Raw genomic sequence first — 17868 nt, 5'->3', positions numbered from 1 at the left:
TATTATAAGGCGCATGGTCAGCTTTTGAAAAAAATTAAGACTTTTAGGTGCGCCTTATAGTGCGGAAAGTACGGTAATTCTTTTACTAACCGAGCTCCCCTTGCTATAACACAGTGTGAAATATATTGCACCTTGAGAGATGAGATCCATCTTTCTCCATTGAAGTGTGAAATTGCAGTCAGGATAATTGGTTTAACAGTATTGCCAGTGAACAGTAATTGCCAAAAAATTCAATAGTAGGCAGAGGTTGGCTTTTTTGAAACGTAATTGTGCAAAATATCCCCCTCACTACCTTCTCAGACATACGCACTCAGATTGTGTCGAATTCTGCAGGACTCGGAGGAACAAAACAGACTTTGAAGGTCTGAATTTGTCATCCATTCAAGCAAAGGGAATAATTTGCTTTTATAAGTGAAGCCTGATTCATAGCATTAGAACATCCCACTTATGAATCAGACTTCTGAGTCATTCAAAATATTACTTTAAGATTTAAAAGGATTTACAATTGGAGTTAAAAAAAAACCTTGGTAAGAACTGGGGGATAAATTGTATAGATTAAAAAAGTTAATTGATGATAACTAGTGATCCCAAGAGCCAAGAAGAAATCCGACCACTAATAGGGAGTCAGCCATGCAAGGCGCCTAGCTGCTTGTTGGGGGCATTAAGTACCACATGCAGACCTCATTGTGAAAATAAATGTGATATATATACTCAGGCAAGTTAAAAACTGATCTGCTGCACCAAAAAAACATACATTTTTTTAATCCTAAAATTGCAAGTAAATTCTTTTGAAAGGCACAAACTGACAGAGCCAGGTCTGACAAGCAAAAATGTAGGGAGAAAAATCCAACAAAAGGCTGCTGCGTACTAATCCGGAGAAATGTTCCCTGTCATTTTCCCCGGGTCTGAACGTTCACACAAAGTCGGTGAGCAACGCTTGAAACAACAGTGAGCAACAGAAATCCCAAGTGTGGCAACTAAGTCATTATCAAACATGTCCAAAACTTGACATCACGTTAGATTTTGAGTTTCTGGCAATGCATTTTTTTTTTCACTTTTGAATGAATTGACTCATGTACTATTGCAAGCGGGGATCAACCTACCGTAATAGCCTAGCGTTCCAAAGGGCGTAGTTTTGGCCTACAAACGTCATTTGTTTTTACAATTTTTTCACTATATTTCCATTTCTTTTTTTTCCTGGTATCTTTTGACGCATAATACTAACATTTTTGGGGGCTTATTTAGTCGGTTGCAAGATACAGAACTGTATTTAATCACATTTCTTTAGTGGAAGTAGTCTTTTTTGTTCTCTATTTAGTTTTTTTCCTTTGTTTCTTTCTTTTTTTTTCTGGCTTTTTTCTGAAATTTTCCTTCTTTTTTCTCTTACTTTCGTTTCTTTTTTTCTCAGCTTTTCACTACTTTTTCATTTTGGTATTTTTTTCTTTTTTGTTCTATTTCCCCCCCTTCCTTTAAGTCATTTTGTGCACAATTTTATAAAATATTTTGTCGTGTAGGGATGAAAGAAACAAAAACAACCTGAAGAGCCGTCTGGGACCCAAAAGAGCCGGTTCTCTTTAGTGAGCCGAGCCGAAGAAGCCGGTTCTCGAAAAACTCCACTGACTTTACTCAACTTCGTTCTCCTTCGACTCGACTTCAAAATACCACATTCAGAACACAGTGTATTTTGACCGTCATGCACTGTAACTTTGACTTAATTGGCTTCTCAATTAACAATTTCGAGCCCTGACTTTTGTGCGCTGGCTCGATTTTTTTGTGCGCTGAGAATGTGCGGGAAGTGCGCGATTGCTGTAGTGTGACAGGCTCTCTCTGTCCGTAGCTCCTACAGATCTCCTACTCTTCTTTCCCACTTATTACACATTTATTTCCCACTGGGTCCTAATGAGCGCTTACAACTACTGAGAAGTCGATTGTGTCTCTGGGGTTCAGTTGTTGACGTGACGTGCCCACCGGCTGAGCTCCTGAAAAATCTCTGGCTTTCCTTATCCCTGACCGTCAACCTCCTTGGGTTGTCCTCTTTTATTTTTGTCTTCTGACAAGTAGCATCAAAGAGCTGTCAGCCAACTCCTGTCAGTGTCAATGACTCTTACATTTTGACTTCTTACTCCCCTTGAGCTACACATTCAAAGACCTTAATGAGGAGAAGGCTGTCTCCTGCACATCCTAGTATTGAAGGGGCTGACACGCGGGGGGAAAGGTAGGCAATTATCTTTTCGGTGGCACCGCATGGCCATCCAGCCCTACGGAGGACCTGTTATAAATGAGCTGCCGTATACCCTCCATTCCTGCGGATGTAATCACACCAACCTGCCATCTACTTTTTTTTTTTTACTTAGAACTGACAATCACAACCACATACCAAGTTAACGCCACATGCCATAAAGACTTAACATGAACTGATAAATATTTTTAACCTGAAAGAATCCTGTCTGCAATGTTCCCTGTCATTTTGCAGGGGTCTGAGCGTTCACACAAAGTCGGTGAGCAACGCTTGAAACAACAGTGAGCAACGGCAATCCCAAGTGTGGCAAGATAATTATTTATCAAACATGTCCAAAACTTGACATCACGTAACATTTTGCCGAGTTTCCGGCAATGCAAAATGATTTTTCTCTTTTGAATGAATTGACTCATGTACTATTGCAAAGCTTGTACGGCCTACAAATGTCCTTTGTTTTTACAACAATTCTTTTACAAGATTTTCATTTCTTTTTATTTCCTGATATCTTTTGTCGCATAATATTAACATTTTTGGGGGATTATTGAGTCGGTTGCACGATACACAACTGTATTTAATCACATTTTTGAGTGGAAGTACAATGTTGGCAACAAGATTCACTTGATATCATTGGAAATTATTTGAATGCAACACAAACTTTGTATTCTTTTTTCAGTTTTTTTTTTTAATTCCTTTAAAAAAAATCTCATTGTGTTTATTTTTTTCTGAGCTGTTACTTTTTTCTTTCTGTTGTCTGTTTACTTTTTTCCTAAATTTCTTTCTTTTCTTTTTTTCTGGCTTTTTTCAAAATGTTTCCTTCTTTTTTTCTCTTCCTTTTTTCTCAGCTTTTCACTACTTTTTCATTATGGTATTTTTTTCTTTTTTGTTCTATTCCCCCCTTCCTTTAAGGCATTTTGTGCATCATTTTACATAATATTTGGTCATGATGGGATTAAAGAAGCAAAAACAACCTGAAGAGCCGTTTAGGACCCGAAAAAGCTGGTTCCTTTTAGTGAGCCGAGCCGAAGAAGCCGGTTCTCTACTAACTTGACTCAATTTCGTTCTACTTCGACTCGACTTCAAAATACCGCATTTAGGACACAACGTCAGGGGAACCCGTGAATGTTTACCTTCATGCACCGTAACTTTGACTTAAGTCGCTTCTTAATTAGTAATTTTGAGCCCTGATTTTTGTGCGCTGGCTCGATTTTCTTGTGCGCCGAGAATGAGCGAGCAGTGTGCAATTGCCTATCTGTATCCCTCAAGACGGGTGACCGACAGCAAGACGAATACATACAAGAACAAAGAAAATACAAAGGGAAAAAAATAGCAAAAAACACATAAAATATTTTTTGGACTCATTTTCCACTCATTCCTATCAAAAAAGCTCTAGCTTCCACTCAATTTAGACCTCTTTCCTGCAGGGCACTCATATGAATAACCTATACTTTTTGTGGACAATACCTCTGTATTATTTGTAATTGCAACATCCTTTGCCTGGTAATCCTGAAAGGGGGATACCACATGTGCGGTCCCTTCTCAAGGTTTCATTTTCCTCATGTTGAGGTTTTTGAGTTGTTCCTTGCCGTCATGTTGGTTCCAGAACAGGGGATGGTGTCATAATAGTCTGAAATAATAGTCTGTGCAATAACCTGCGCAGCCCTTTGAGACTCTTTGTGATTAAGGGCGTCACAAATAAAAATGACTTGACTTGGACCATGGCCAACCCAAATGCCCAAACACCCAAACAAGTTAGGCACCTCAGCACCTAAATTGGTCATGCTTTCGTCCCTCCAGATGAAACGGGACACCAGAAAGCGGCCGTGTCACTCGGGTCAGGGTGACACTCTTCAGTTCAACAGCAGGGCCCGATAGCTTTTACTGGTTTACCCCTGCTGCATCATACGGGTGCCCAGCCTATCCCTTAGAACGCGTCCAAAAATCCCACTCACTCCAATCAAAAGAGCTCTAGCTTCCACTAGATTACGACCTCTTTCCTGCAGAGCACTCATAACACCACCCATCCACGTCAATCTGCCTTCCTCTCGATCTCCTTCCATTGACTTCTATGGGGCGGCAGTAGCTCAGGAGGTAGAGCGCTCGTCTTGGGATCAAGGGATCCCAGTTCGAATCCCGGCTTGTCCGTGTTAAATGTCGAAGTGTCCTTGGGTAAGACACTGAACCCCTAATACCTCCAATAAGCAGCTTAGCGCCTTACATGGGAAATGTGAAGCACACTGTAAAGCGCTTTGGGAAGTCATTGACTTGAAAAGCGCTATATAAATGCAGATCATTTCTGCTCTGTAGATCCTCTTCAAGATTCGCTCCTCATCCATCCTCTCCATGTGTCCACACCAACCGAGTACTCTCTTATCCACACGCTTGCTCAGTTCCACTACTACTCCAGTTCTGTCTCTCACAATTTCATTTATCAATCTATCCAATCTTGTCACTCCTAACATACTCTTCAAACACTTCATCTCAAAAACATTTAATTTCCTTCTCAAAACTGCGTTCAGGCTCCAAGTCTCTGCACCATACAACACAGTCGGCACAATCACACGCTCTTAACATCCATACTCGTACTGGTAAGAATCCTGGTCAGTGTAAATTAGATAGATAGATAAATAGATAGATACTTTATTCATCCCAGAAGGGGAATTCAAATTTCCAGCAGCATCCCTGAGCTGAGAACAATACAATTATGAGTAGCAGATCGAAGCAAAAATATTAATATGTTAGCTTTATCTATGAAACTCAGGGTTGGGTAGGGTTACTTTAACTGGATTACTTTCAATGACTTTTGGATGACTCCAATACCAAATATGCTCATAAAAGACAAAAGAAACGAAATATGAATAAAATGATGACTCACAACACGTGGTAAGCTTTCTCTCCTGGCTTTGATCGCTTTGATCTCCGGCAAAACGAACATAAAATGCCACAGAAAGAAAATGAAAATAAATCCAAACATCATTTTTGCTGTTCCATGTATTCCGTTACTCCCCAAGCCTGCACAAAATGTAGTGGTTTTATTCCTATTTAGTTTCTTTTGTCTTTTATTAGCATATTTGGTATTGGAGTCATCCAAAAGTCATTGAAGGTAATCCAGTTAAAGTAACCCTACCCAACCCTGGTTGTACAACTGGACCACAATACCACACTAATCGTTCATCGCGATTGATACATTTTTCAAAGAACACAGCCGGGCCTTAGTTTTGGTCCCCCCATGGCAGTTTGCCTTCTGTGTCAGAGGGAAAGTGACAGCAGCTTGGTGGAACAAAGGAATACATCATATTAACATAATTTTGCATGGTAATGTATTCAGTATTGGGAATGACTATCCACAACAGGGAGACATATTTGTTGGGGGGGAGAACGGAGGAATGTGTTTACAGGGAAGCAAAACGGAAAGAATTTGCAAAAAAGTGCGGGGATGAAAGGCTTAACAATATTTGCCAGCGCATTTAGGATCTGAAATGACTATAAACGGCAATAATCTCTCGAGTGTACTTGTGCTGACAAAACTAGCAGCACATCTCATTCGGTTTTTACTTAACTCGTACATTTTCTCAAAAAAAAAAAGCATAGCATGTATTTTTTTATCTTTATCTTTTTCATGATCACCGATATGCTCCTTTGGCGCCAACTGCCTCGGACTCTGGCTTTCTGTCCCTATTTAAGCCCACTCCTATCCGTATTTAAGCCCACTCCTATCCGTCCCCTTTTGTCAGTCCGTCTGCGAACCTCAGTTAATGCTAGCCAAGCCTCTTTCGACCCCAACTCCCACCTGTTTTTTGCTCCCGTCTGTCCCCCGGCTTCGACCCGTTTTAGATCCTGACCACGTCTACTCTCCCGTTCCGGCTTTCGACCTTTTTTGTCCCCGACCACGTCTACTCTCCTTTCTTGGCTTCCGACTCGCTTCCGGCCCAGTTTTTGCTCTCCTGTCCCAGCCACTGCCCCGTATTTCTGTTCCCGACACCGCCAGAGGATCCACTTCGGCGTTCAGAACAACCTGCTTCCCGCGTCCAGCAATCACGGGATCGTTGGCGCAACCCTTTCTCTTTCTTCCAATAAAACTTGTGAGAAACGCCACGCAAGTGGGTCCTGTCTCCGTTCTGGCTCTGACATGCTGAGCACCTGAATGTACATTCTTTTAGGAGCTTTCGTCATTTGTTTTCACAATGCAGCTCACACACAATGGAAAAAGTTGCCTCATTTAGCGCAACTACCGTAAATTCCGGACTATAAGCCGCTACTTTTTTCCCAAAAGTTTAACCCTGCGACTTATTCAGTGATGCGGCCAATTTATGTAATTCTTCCAACAGTGGCGCTCGAGTACAAAAGGTATGATATAGTCCGCTGGAGTATATGAGAGTGTAGCTGGCGTGTTTTTGAATAAAGGAGCATAGGACGACGTCTATATGACAAAGTCTCTTTCCCATACTGGGGAAGACGACTTCAATGACGTCAGTTATAAAGAGGAAGATGAGCACGGTTTACCATGATTTTTACAAGTACCGTATTTTTTTTTAACATTCCCGTTTCCTTGTGTTGCGAGCGTGTTCCTGGTAGCGTTTTGCTACCCTTCACAGACACGGTTTGGGATGAAATTTATAATATTATTATTAAAGCTTTGAAAACTCTCTCGGTGTACCGTCTTTCTTTGTAAATATGTGTAACCATGTATAATATGTATTTGCAACTGTATATTTTTGTCATGTATTTATTTTAGAGACTTATTCTGATATGTTTTCCACAGGCGAATCAAAAAGAAGGGGCGAATACAACAGGGGCTGATGGGAAGTGAAGTAAAGGTGAGACGCGTTTGTGGACGCAGCAGAGAATAGTGGATATATATTTTTCCCACCCTTACCTTTGGAAAGATACATTTTTTTTCCCTTGGATTATTTTCAACGGGACCCAGACTCTGCAGGTCTGCGTCATATCTTAGCTACCGGTATCATTTTACATTCAATTTGCCGGCTGTTGTTTTTGGACTGTTTACTTGATGTCAACTGTGGTTTTTAATTTGTAAACTATGTCAACTGTGGCTAGGACCTTGACTCAGCCTCTTGGCTGAGTGCAAGTGTCTCGGCCCCTTGGCTTTGTAGCGTATTATGATTTGACCGATAATGGATAATTGATAAAGAATATAGAACAATAAACCTTACAAAATCCCCCCCCCTCAGTCACAATTGCGGGACTCAAAGTCGGGTTTGGGTTAATTTTGTGTTTGTGTTACACTTTTTTAATGTGGGCGCATGCGGCTTATATACAGGTGCGGCTTATGTAAGTACAAAGGCGGTTTTCCTCCTAAAATGTGGTGGGTGCGGCTTATAATCAGGTGCGCTCTATAGTCCGGAATTTACGGTAGACTGTTTTGTACTGTAATTAAACTTAGACATCGGTCAAAACTCCCAACAGGTCTGCCGGCATGGGCTGAGCAAATCGACTTTCCCTAACTGACTTTTATAAATGACTCTTTCCGAATGGGGGAATAAAATATCCGTCAGGCTTAAAGCTTATTGAACAGAAAGTCCAATGCAATCAGACTTTCTCGGACTGGTTGGCAGAGATAAGAACTGTGCTCCTAAATAGGTTGTACCCAAAAAAAGCAACATTTGTAAATCAAAGGTAGCTGCATACGACTAAAAACCTGGAGAATACATTACCTTTCCAAAGCTGCCCTTCCCAATTGCCCGCAGTATCTGAAAATGGTCAAAGTTCACTGCAAAAAAAAAAGAAAAAAAAGAATATTTAGTTCCTCTGACATCTGTCAATAAATCACTCGATAAAAAGAGATTAGCAACAGTGTAAGTAGAGTAAATCAAGGTAATGCAGATCTACCTCCATACAAAGGGTAAAATGGGCTCAAAACATGAAAGCCTCAGAGAATTTTATACACAGTATTTTCGGCAACATGTATACGTTTTAATTCGAATTCTAGAATTGCACAAGGCAAAAAGACATTAGCTTTTGTTTCTAAACATTACACTCTTATTTTATTCCTGCAGTCCATATTAATAAAATTAGTCAAGTTTTTCACAGCACAACTGCTATTTGATATCAACAAAAACATAGTGCCAGAAAGCATCCATAAATTTTTCATTCGGAAAGAGGGAAATTATAATTTAAGGGGCTGTCGTGAATTCATAACCCTTAAGGTGAGAACCACCAGGAAAAGTATGTGTGTGGAGTCAAAATTTGGAACCATTTACAAGACGAGATCAAACAATGTCGAACTATTCACTTGTTTAGTCCTGTGGGAGACAAATTAGAAGACTTGAATGTCTTTTAGACATCTTTTAGACTACCGGTCAGCCATATTTTCCTTACCACAGACCGCTTTAAAGGCATACATTATTCTCACAGCCTGGCCTGATAATAACATTAGTAACAATAACAATGATAATACTATTAATAAACCCAAATCCACTGTAAAATCACCAGACCCTAAATCTATATAACACGGGAAAAGGCATTGGATGTTAACTTCATTATACTACTTTAACTCACAGTACCAGAGAGGATTAGCATTGCCCCTTTTCACTCACAGTACCATGTTTTTTCCTTGCCCTCTTGTTGGTTTCAGATCAGGGGATGGTATAATAATAGTCTGAAATAATAGTCTGTGCAATAACCTGTGCAGCCCTTTGAGACTCTTTGTGATTAAGGGCGTCACAAATAAAAATGACTCGACTTGACTTCAAATTGAAATACAAAAAAAAACATTACTGGCGGAATACAGAAATGAAGAAAATGAGGTGCAGGGTTGGGTAGGGTTACTTTAACTGGATTACTTTCAATGACTTTTGGATGACTCCAATACCAAATATGCTAATAAAAGACAAAAGAAACTCAATAGGAATAAAATGACTCCATTGTATGCAGGCTTGGGGAGTAACGGAATACACGGAAGGGCAAAAATGATGTTGGCAAGCTGTTTGGATTTATTTCGCATTTTATGTTATTTTTGCCGGAGATCAAAGAGATCAAAGCCAGGAGAGAAAGCTTACCGCGTGTTGTGAGTCATCATTTGATTCATTTTTAGTTTCTTTTGTCTTTTATTAGCATATTTGGTATTGGAGTCATCCAAAAGTCATTGAAAGTAATCCAGTTAAAGTAACCCTACCCAACCCAGGCGATGGTTATAGCATTTACTGTACCAGATTGGCTCCTATGACCATAAAAAGCAATCATGCAGGAGGCAATCCGTTTTTTTGCAGAGTGGGGGTGCTATTAAAGCACTATACCCTGATTAGAAAGACCAGATCAAGTGCCCAGAAATACTTCTGTTATTGAATAGGGTCAAAGAAAGACATGTGTTATACAATTAGGTCAAGTCAAGTTATGTTTATTTGTGACGCCCTTAATCACAAAGAGTCTCAAAGGGCTGCACAGACCACAGATTATTACAGACTACAGACTGTTATGACACCATCCCCTGATATTGTCAACATAAAATATAGGTTATTCATATGCTATAGAATAGAAGTGTGTTTTAAGCTTGGATTTAAACATTTCTACTGAGGTTGCAGATCCAATCTCAGAGGCAAAAGAATTCCACAGCACCAGGGCCCGAATGGAGAACGCTCTCGAACCTGTGGATTTCTTCTTGGCAGTGGCTCAGGAGGTAGAGTGCTCGTCTTGGGATCAAGAGATCTCAGTTCGAATCCCGGCTCCTCCGTGTTACATGTGGAAGTGTCCTTGGGTAAGACACTGAACCCCTAATACCCCCAATATGCAGGTTAGCGCCTTACATGGCTGCACGGCCGCTATTGGGAAATGTGAAGCACACTGTAAAGCGCTTTGGGAAGTCTTGACTTGAAAAGCCCTATATAAATGCAGATCATTTCATTTCATTTCATTTCATTTCTCTTGGGATCACGAGTAGACCAGCATTTTCAGAGGGAAGGCTCCGGACCGCAACATAGGGGGAAATTAAATATGAAAGATACTGTATGAGGGAGCAAGTCCGTGCACAATTTTGCATGCAGTGGGACCTCGCTACTTCGCGGTTCCACGTTTGCAGGGTTCAGAGCTTCGCGGGTCTAAAAAAATAAATAAAAATACAATATTAATAAAAAATATATAAAATAATAATAATAATTATTATTATATATATATATATATATATATATATGTTTTTTTTTTAAGCATTTTTGAAGGGGTGTCGCTACTTCGCGGATTTTCACTTTTGGCGGGTGGTTTTGGTCCCATTTAACCGGGTTTAAAAAAATAATAATAATAAAATAATATAATCTCTCTCTCTCTCTCTAATATATATATATATATATATATATATAAAATAATGATAAAAAAATAATTATATATATATATATATATATATATATATGTTTTTGTTTTTTTAAGCATTTTTGAAGGGGCGTCGCTACTTCGTGGATTTTCACTTTTCGCGGGTGGTTTTGGTCCCCATTAACCGCAATAACTGAGGGATTACTGTAATACCAACAGAAGCTTAAAATCTAATCTTAAACTAACAGGGAGCCAATGCAGGTAAGCTAAAATCAGGGTCATGTGATCAAACTTTCTTGTCTTAGTTAAAAGCCTGGCTGAAGCATTTTGTACCAGCTGAAGGCTCTTCATTTTGGACTTCGGGAGACCGGAGAGTAGGGCATAACAGTAGTCGAGACGGGAAGTAACAAATGCGAATTATAATCTCCGCATCTGACGGAGACAGCATGCGACGAATTTTAGCAATATTGCGAAGATAGAAAAAAGTTGTTCTAGTAATATTCTTCGCGTGTGTTTGAAAGGAAAGATCGGGTTCAAATATGACACCTACATTTTTGACTGAGTCACTCTGGGTGATATTACATTTGTCAATGTTCAGAGCCGTTTTTGAGAACAAGTCACAGGCATTTAGATGGACCAATAACTAGCATTTTGGTCTTTTCAGAGTTAAGGCGCAAAAAGTTGAGTGACATCCATTCTTTTATCTCAGTGAGGCAGGCCTCCAAATTTCGTGTGGCAGATTCCTTCATCGGAAGATATACTTAAGTGTCATCTGCGTAGCAATGAAAACTGATATTATACTTGCAAATAATATCACCTCATGGAAGCATGTAAATGCTGAAGAGAAGGGGGCCAAGTACTGAACCCTGCGGAACACCACAGGTAACACTTAAGGGCTCAGATGTCATTTCACCATATTTAACACATTGCGTCCTATCGGAGAGGTAGGATCTGAACCATAAGAGGACGGTTCCTGAGAGACCGGTAAAATGGGTAGAAAGGGTAAAATGGACTCAAAACATGAAAGTCTCAGGGATGGTTATAGCATTTACTGCACCAGATTGGCTCCTATGACCATTGACACACACTGCTCACTCAATATAGAGTTTCTAGCAGTATTGTGTAGACCCTTCTATCTACCGAGAGAGCTAACTGTGTTCATTGTGGTTGCTGTTTACGTTTCACCGGATGCTAACGTTAGCATAGCGCTAAATCTCCTGCCCGCTGCTATCAATAAATCCATTCAATACGTGGACTGAGCAAGTAGGAAAAAAACACTGGACCGTGTGTACTGTAAAATCAAACATCTAGTTGGATCCGGCCATCTCTGTCTGTCCCTCACCCCCTCATACACCCCCCTCCGGAAGAAAACAAAGCCTATGCAATCAAGGACAGTACAAACATTTTTTTGTTCCTTTATCTCTTTGTTTTCTTTATCCTCACTGTAAAATGTGGACCTGGAGTGCCACGTCCAATTTCGTTGTCACAAAATATTCAACCCATGTTGTAACAATGACAATAAAGGTATATTCTCATCTCATCTCTCATAAGCCACACCGCTTATCCTCAGTAGGGTCGCGGGGGTGCCGGAGCCCATCCCAGCTATCCCCGGGCAGTGGGCAGGGGACACCCTCAACTGGTTGCCAGCCAGTCGCAGGGCAGACAGGGACAGACAATTTGCTCGCTCATTCACACCTAGGGACAATTTGGACCGGCCAATCCGCCTGAAATGCATGTTTTTAGAATGTGGGAGGAAACCGGAGTGCCCGGATGAAACCCACGCAAGCACGGGGAGAACATACAAACTCCGCACAGGAAGTCTATTCTATTCTAAAAAGCAATCATGCTGAATCCGTTTTTTGCAGGGAGGGGGTGCTATTAAAGCACTATACCCGTATTGGAAAGACCAGATCAAGTGCCCAGAAATATTTCTGTCATTGAACGGGGTCATAGAAACATTTGTGTTATACAGTTCTACTCAACCTTTGCTTGATATTTGTTCATTGTGAATGGAAACCACTTGTCACCCTTTTTCTAGTAGACTGACAAAATGCTTCACATCAAAGTGATACATTCAGCAGTCGAGGATGACGAAAGCCGATTACGACAAAGGAACAGTAAAATCCATTCATAAGAGACCATTACCAGGAAGAACATCCACACGGGGGTTCAATTACCTTTATGGCTATCCTTCAACTGTTTGTGGAAATTGCCTTTAATAATGAGTCGGCTGCAAATGGCCTTTATAATTAATGTCACTCACCAGAGAGCCGTAATCAAAAGGGGGAAACCTAATGACAACAGTTGTGGATAATAGCGTCGAGTCGATAATGCCTGGATAAATACTGATGTTGGTAGAGAAGGAACCGCTAAACAAGATCATAAAAACTGGCTTTAGGCCATAGATTATTATAGTTTTTTCTTTAAAAGTCAGTCACGATGTCACTAAATAAAAACAATGTTTAAATGTCAGCTGATGATAGCAATTTTGAAAGGATGCAATGAGCTTGTGTTGGATTTTGTTAGGAACGATGAAGAGGGTTCCATAAAAGACTGTTTGAGAAAGAAGTCATTTCTCTCTCTGAGTGGATGCTTTACAATAAGACTTTCCGCACTATAAGGCGCATTTAAAAGTCCTATTTTTTTTTTAAAGCTGACCATGCGCCTTATAATACAGTGCGCCTTATATATGGCTCAATATTAAATCGCAAGGTCTTTCAACTTACGCAACAGCCGCCGACTCGATTTTCCACCCGAACGTGGAGTAGTCCGCGGTGTATGCTGGGATTTATATACCGGCGTTTCATTGGCTAACCAATGTGTCGATCATCATTTGAATCGATCGCTATTGGCTAAAGTTATTCGGAGCCTCGGATAGGCTAGAGGGCCGAAACAAACCCTGCAATTGGCCGAAAAAGATGACTGAATAGCAAGCTTGCTAAAGGACGCCATAAAGAAACATGTTTCATTAGTCTGTATTTGTAAATATTTTACTCTCCTGGATTTAATCCACTCACGGTTGTAAGAAGACCATGATTGCGTATCATTATTGAACGTGAGAACTTAGGTGAGCTATGCGGCTTTATATTTTCCCGGTATCTTGTTTCAGAACGATCTTGATGTTGCTGTGATGAGTTGAGTGAATTCAACTCAATTCCAAGTGTTTATTGTCATATGCGCAGTAAAGTTGCGAACGAAAAAGAAAATAGAAACTAAGGAATGGTTGGCATTTCTTGAATCCCAAGACTTGAACCTTCCGAATGATATTTGAAACGACGCATTTGAGTGACATCGTACGGACACCGCATCCGCACGTGTTCTCGACACGTATTTGCGTCTTTGCAAGCTTTGGGAATGTTAAGGGGGTAATCAGTTGGACTGAACTATCTAACTGTTTTGTCCACGTTCCCATTGTAGCGCCTTATAATCCGGTGCGTCTTATGTATGTCAAATATAGGACCAAAAACTTTTTTTGGGGGGTGCGCCCTATAACCCGGTGCGCCCTATAGTGCGGAAAATACGGTAATCTGTGCAGCATGCAGCTGAACAGGAACTGAATTTATCAAAGACAATGTGAAAGAACAACATCTTATCCTCCCCTGTTGGGTTAGGAAGCTGCTGACACACCAGGTTAATATGCTGAGTGGGCTTCGCTGGTGTCCGCAGTGGGAGATTGGCTCCTGTGGAGAAGCTGCAACTGGAAACAAGCCAGGGTCTACTTGAAAATGTGTACAGTGGACATTTGAAGACTTAGCATAAGAGGATGTTTGTACAACAGTTTTAATTTTAAAAACTTAAGGGTGTCATGATTACCGATATGCATCACTTGTGGCGCCAACTGCTTTGGACTCTGAATGGCTCTCTGTCCCTATTTAAACACACTCCTTTGGTTAGTCTGTCTGGGAACCTCAGTTAACGCTAGGCAAGCCTTTTTCGACCCTGACTCCCACCTGTTTTTTGCTCCTGTCTGTTTTTTGCAACGCAACGCAAGTGGGTCCTGTCTCCGTTCTGGACCTGACGTAGGGTTTTTTTGTTTTGTTAAAAATAACACTGTCTGACAATAGTACCAATTGTGCTGTATGTGAATTAAGCTAAACAAATGTAACAACTTCATATCTACATAGTTATATAGAAGAAAGGGGGCTAAAGTTTTGAGACCCAAAAACAAAAGACAACAATTGATTGTAGTAAATAACATATTCCATAGATCTAGTGTACAGACGCTAAACTAGACACTGTATGAAATAATCACTCTAAACATGACATAATCACTAAACATTCTATGATCTATCCTCTCTAATGGATTTTAAGCATGATCTTCCAGGGCTGTTACCAGTTATGAAAGGACCACCATTACTTGGCTGCGGGCTCTGATTGGCTCCCTCACACTATTTAAACCCAGTCCTGTCAGTTCCCTGTTGTCAGTCTGTCTGCGCACCTCTGTTTTTCAAAACAAGCCTTTTTCCACCCTGACTCCCGCCTGTCCCGTTTTTTTGCTCCCGTTTGTCTCCGGCTCCGACCTGTTTATGTTCCCGACCACGTCTGCTCTCCCGTCCCGACTTACGACCCGTTTTTTGATCCCCACCAGGTTTTTGCTTTCCTGTCCTGCTATCAACCTGTTTTTCCGTCCCCGACACCGCCATCGGAAGATCCACTTCCGTGTTCGGATCACAATCCGAGAGCAATTTATTCCCGCCTCGTGGGCGCAGCTTTCCTTCAATCAACTTGTGGTAAACGTCACGCAAGTGGGTCCTGTTTCCGTTCGGGTTCTGACAAATGGCCTGAAGAGCTGATTACTGATGTCTCATCAAGCTTATATTTTAAAGTTAGCACCCAAAAGGAATCACCAGACTAGCTACTTTGTAGTCATGCTATATAGATCATACCAAAAAATGCGCAACATCACGATTAAATATGGGCATGTGAGTAATATAATGTTGCATGCACCTCATTGCGAATGAAAAATAGCATGAGTAATTTAATAGGATAGAGAAAATACTACATTTCTTAAAAATTCAGCGTTTTGCAGTATTGCGGTAAGAACAATGATCCCTCTAAGCTGCGCGCGTGCGCAATCGCGCACTGCCCGCATATTCTCAGCGGACAAGAAAATCTAGCCAGCTCACAAAAATCAGGGCTCGAAATTGCTAATTAAGAAATCAATTAAGTCAAAGTTACAGTGCATGAAGGTAAAAATACACGGGTTCCCCTGAAGCTGTGTTCTAAATGCGGTATTTTGAAGTCAAATCGAAGTACAACGAAGTTGAGTTAAGTCAGTAGAATTTTTCGAGAACCGGCTTCTTCGGCTCGGCTCATTAAAAGGAACCGGCTCTTTCGGGTCCTAAACGGTTCTTGAGGTTGTTTTTGTTTCTTTCATCCCAACATGACCAAAGATTATGTAAAATGATGCACAAAATGACTTAAAGGAAGGGGGAATAGAACAAAAAAGAAAAAAATACCAAAATGAAAAAGTAGTGAAAAGTTGAGAAAAAAAGAAACAAAAGGGAGAGAAAAAAAGAAGGGAAAATTCAGAAAAAAGCCACAAAAAAAGAAAAGAAAGAAAGAAAGGGAAAAAAGTAAATAGAGAACAAAGAGAAAAAAGTAACAGCTAGGAAAAAATAAAAACAATGAGATTTTTTTAAAGGAAGAAAAAGTAGAAAAAAAACAGGGAAAAAGAAGAAAAGATTTGTGTTGCATATAAATAATTTCCAATGATACCAAGTCAATCCAAAAAATGTGATTAAATACAGTTGTGTATCGTGCAACCGACTCAATAAGCCCCCAAAAATGTGAGTATTATGCCACAAAAAATACTAGGAAAAAAAAGAAATGAAAATCTTATGAAAGGATTGTTGTAAAAACAAATGACGTACATACATGAGTCAATTCATTTAAAACTGAAAAAAAAAATGGCATTGCCGGAAACTCAGCAAAATGTAACGTGATGTCAAGTTTTGGACATGTTTGATAATGACTTAGTTGCCACACATGGGATTGCCGTTGCTCACTGTTGTTTCAAACGTTGCTCACCGACTTTGTGTGAACGCTCACACCCGTAAGGAAAATGACAGGGAACATTGGGTAAGAGTAGCAGAATGTGTTTTTTGTGTAATTCTACAAAGCTAGCATTGGTCTGCTTTGAGAGCATGTCATTCAGAGAGCAGAGGTACTGATGCGCCTTTGCTAATTGAATTTTTACCCACAACATCATCACATTGTCCATTATGTGGCCTTCAGTTTCACCCGAAGGAGGCTAGTGCTAAAAGAGAGGATCAATAACCTGGTCGAAGTATACCGTTCCCCCTGTCAGCTGAAACTGATGCTTTAGCTGAACTCCAACGCTAAAAAGGCAAAGAGTTGTCTAACGTGGGCAACCTGATAGGATGATGTCAATATGTTTCAAAAATATAAATTTTAAGGATTAAAAGTACCGTTTATACATTTATCACAGAATCACTTTAAGTGCAGTAATCAAGTCAAGTCATGTTCATTTGTGACGCCCTGAATCACAAAGAGTCTCAAAGGGCTGTACAGACCACAGATTATTGCAAGCCACAGACTATTAAGACACCATCCCCTGATCTGGAACCAACATGAGGGCAAGGAAAAACTCAAAAACCTCAACATGAGGAAAAGTCAAGTCAAGTCATGTTCATTTGTGATGCCCTGAATCACAAAGAGTCGTCAGATAGTTGAGTCCCTTAACATTCCGAAAGCTTGCAAAGAAGCAAATACGTGTTTCAGACACGTGCGGATGCGGTGTCCGTACGATGTCACTCAAATGCATCGTTTCAAATATCATTCGGAAGGTTAAAGTCTTGGGATTCAAGAAATGCCAACCATTCCTTAGTTTCTATTTTCTTTTTCGCTCGCAACTTTACTGTGCATATGACAATAAACACTTGGAATTGAGTTTAATTTAAAAAAAGACCCATCACAGAAACATCAAGATCACTCTGAAACAAGATACTGGGAAAATATATAGCCGGAGTAGCTCACCGAAGTCGTTGCGTTCAATAATAATGTGCAACCATGGTCCTCTTATATCCGTGAGTGTAGTAAATCCAGGAGAGTAAAAAATATACAAATACAGAATGGTAAAACATGTTTGCTCTATGCCGTAGACAACCAAACTTGCTATTCACATTCATCTTTTTCGGCCAATCGCAGGCTTTGTTTTGCCCCTTTAGCCTATGCGAGCCTGTAAATGATAAAAAGGATCCGCCCCCTTTACCTTCGAATAACTTTAGCCAATAGTGATCGATTCAAATGACGATTGACACATTGGTTAGGAAATGAAACGCGGGTATATAAATCCCAGCATACACCGCGGACCACTTCGCCTTCGGGGGAAAATCGAGTCGGCGGCTGCT

General features: G+C 40.4%; 1 protein-coding gene across 2 annotated transcripts in view; it reads right to left on the bottom strand.

Annotated features, from left to right (window-relative positions):
• Positions 1–17868, bottom strand: part of stk32c (serine/threonine kinase 32C) — a 105630-nt gene that overhangs the window by 65906 nt on the left and 21856 nt on the right. For both annotated transcript variants that reach the window (XR_015852586.1, XM_088352106.1), the window contains one exon: positions 7912–7967. Coding sequence is in view for 1 of the 2 variants with exons in the window: in XM_088352106.1 (XP_088208232.1) it covers positions 7912–7967 (56 nt within the window). In the remaining variant the exon portion in view is untranslated. The remainder of the gene's footprint in view (positions 1–7911; positions 7968–17868) is intronic.

This window comes from Urocampus carinirostris, chromosome 13 (genome assembly GCF_059441175.1).
Source record: "Urocampus carinirostris isolate Australia breed hairy pipefish chromosome 13, RoL_Ucar_1.0, whole genome shotgun sequence".
NCBI lineage: Eukaryota > Metazoa > Chordata > Actinopteri > Syngnathiformes > Syngnathidae > Urocampus > Urocampus carinirostris.
The sequence above is the reverse complement of the archived record's forward strand: the minus strand, read 5'-3'. Positions and strand labels throughout refer to the sequence as shown.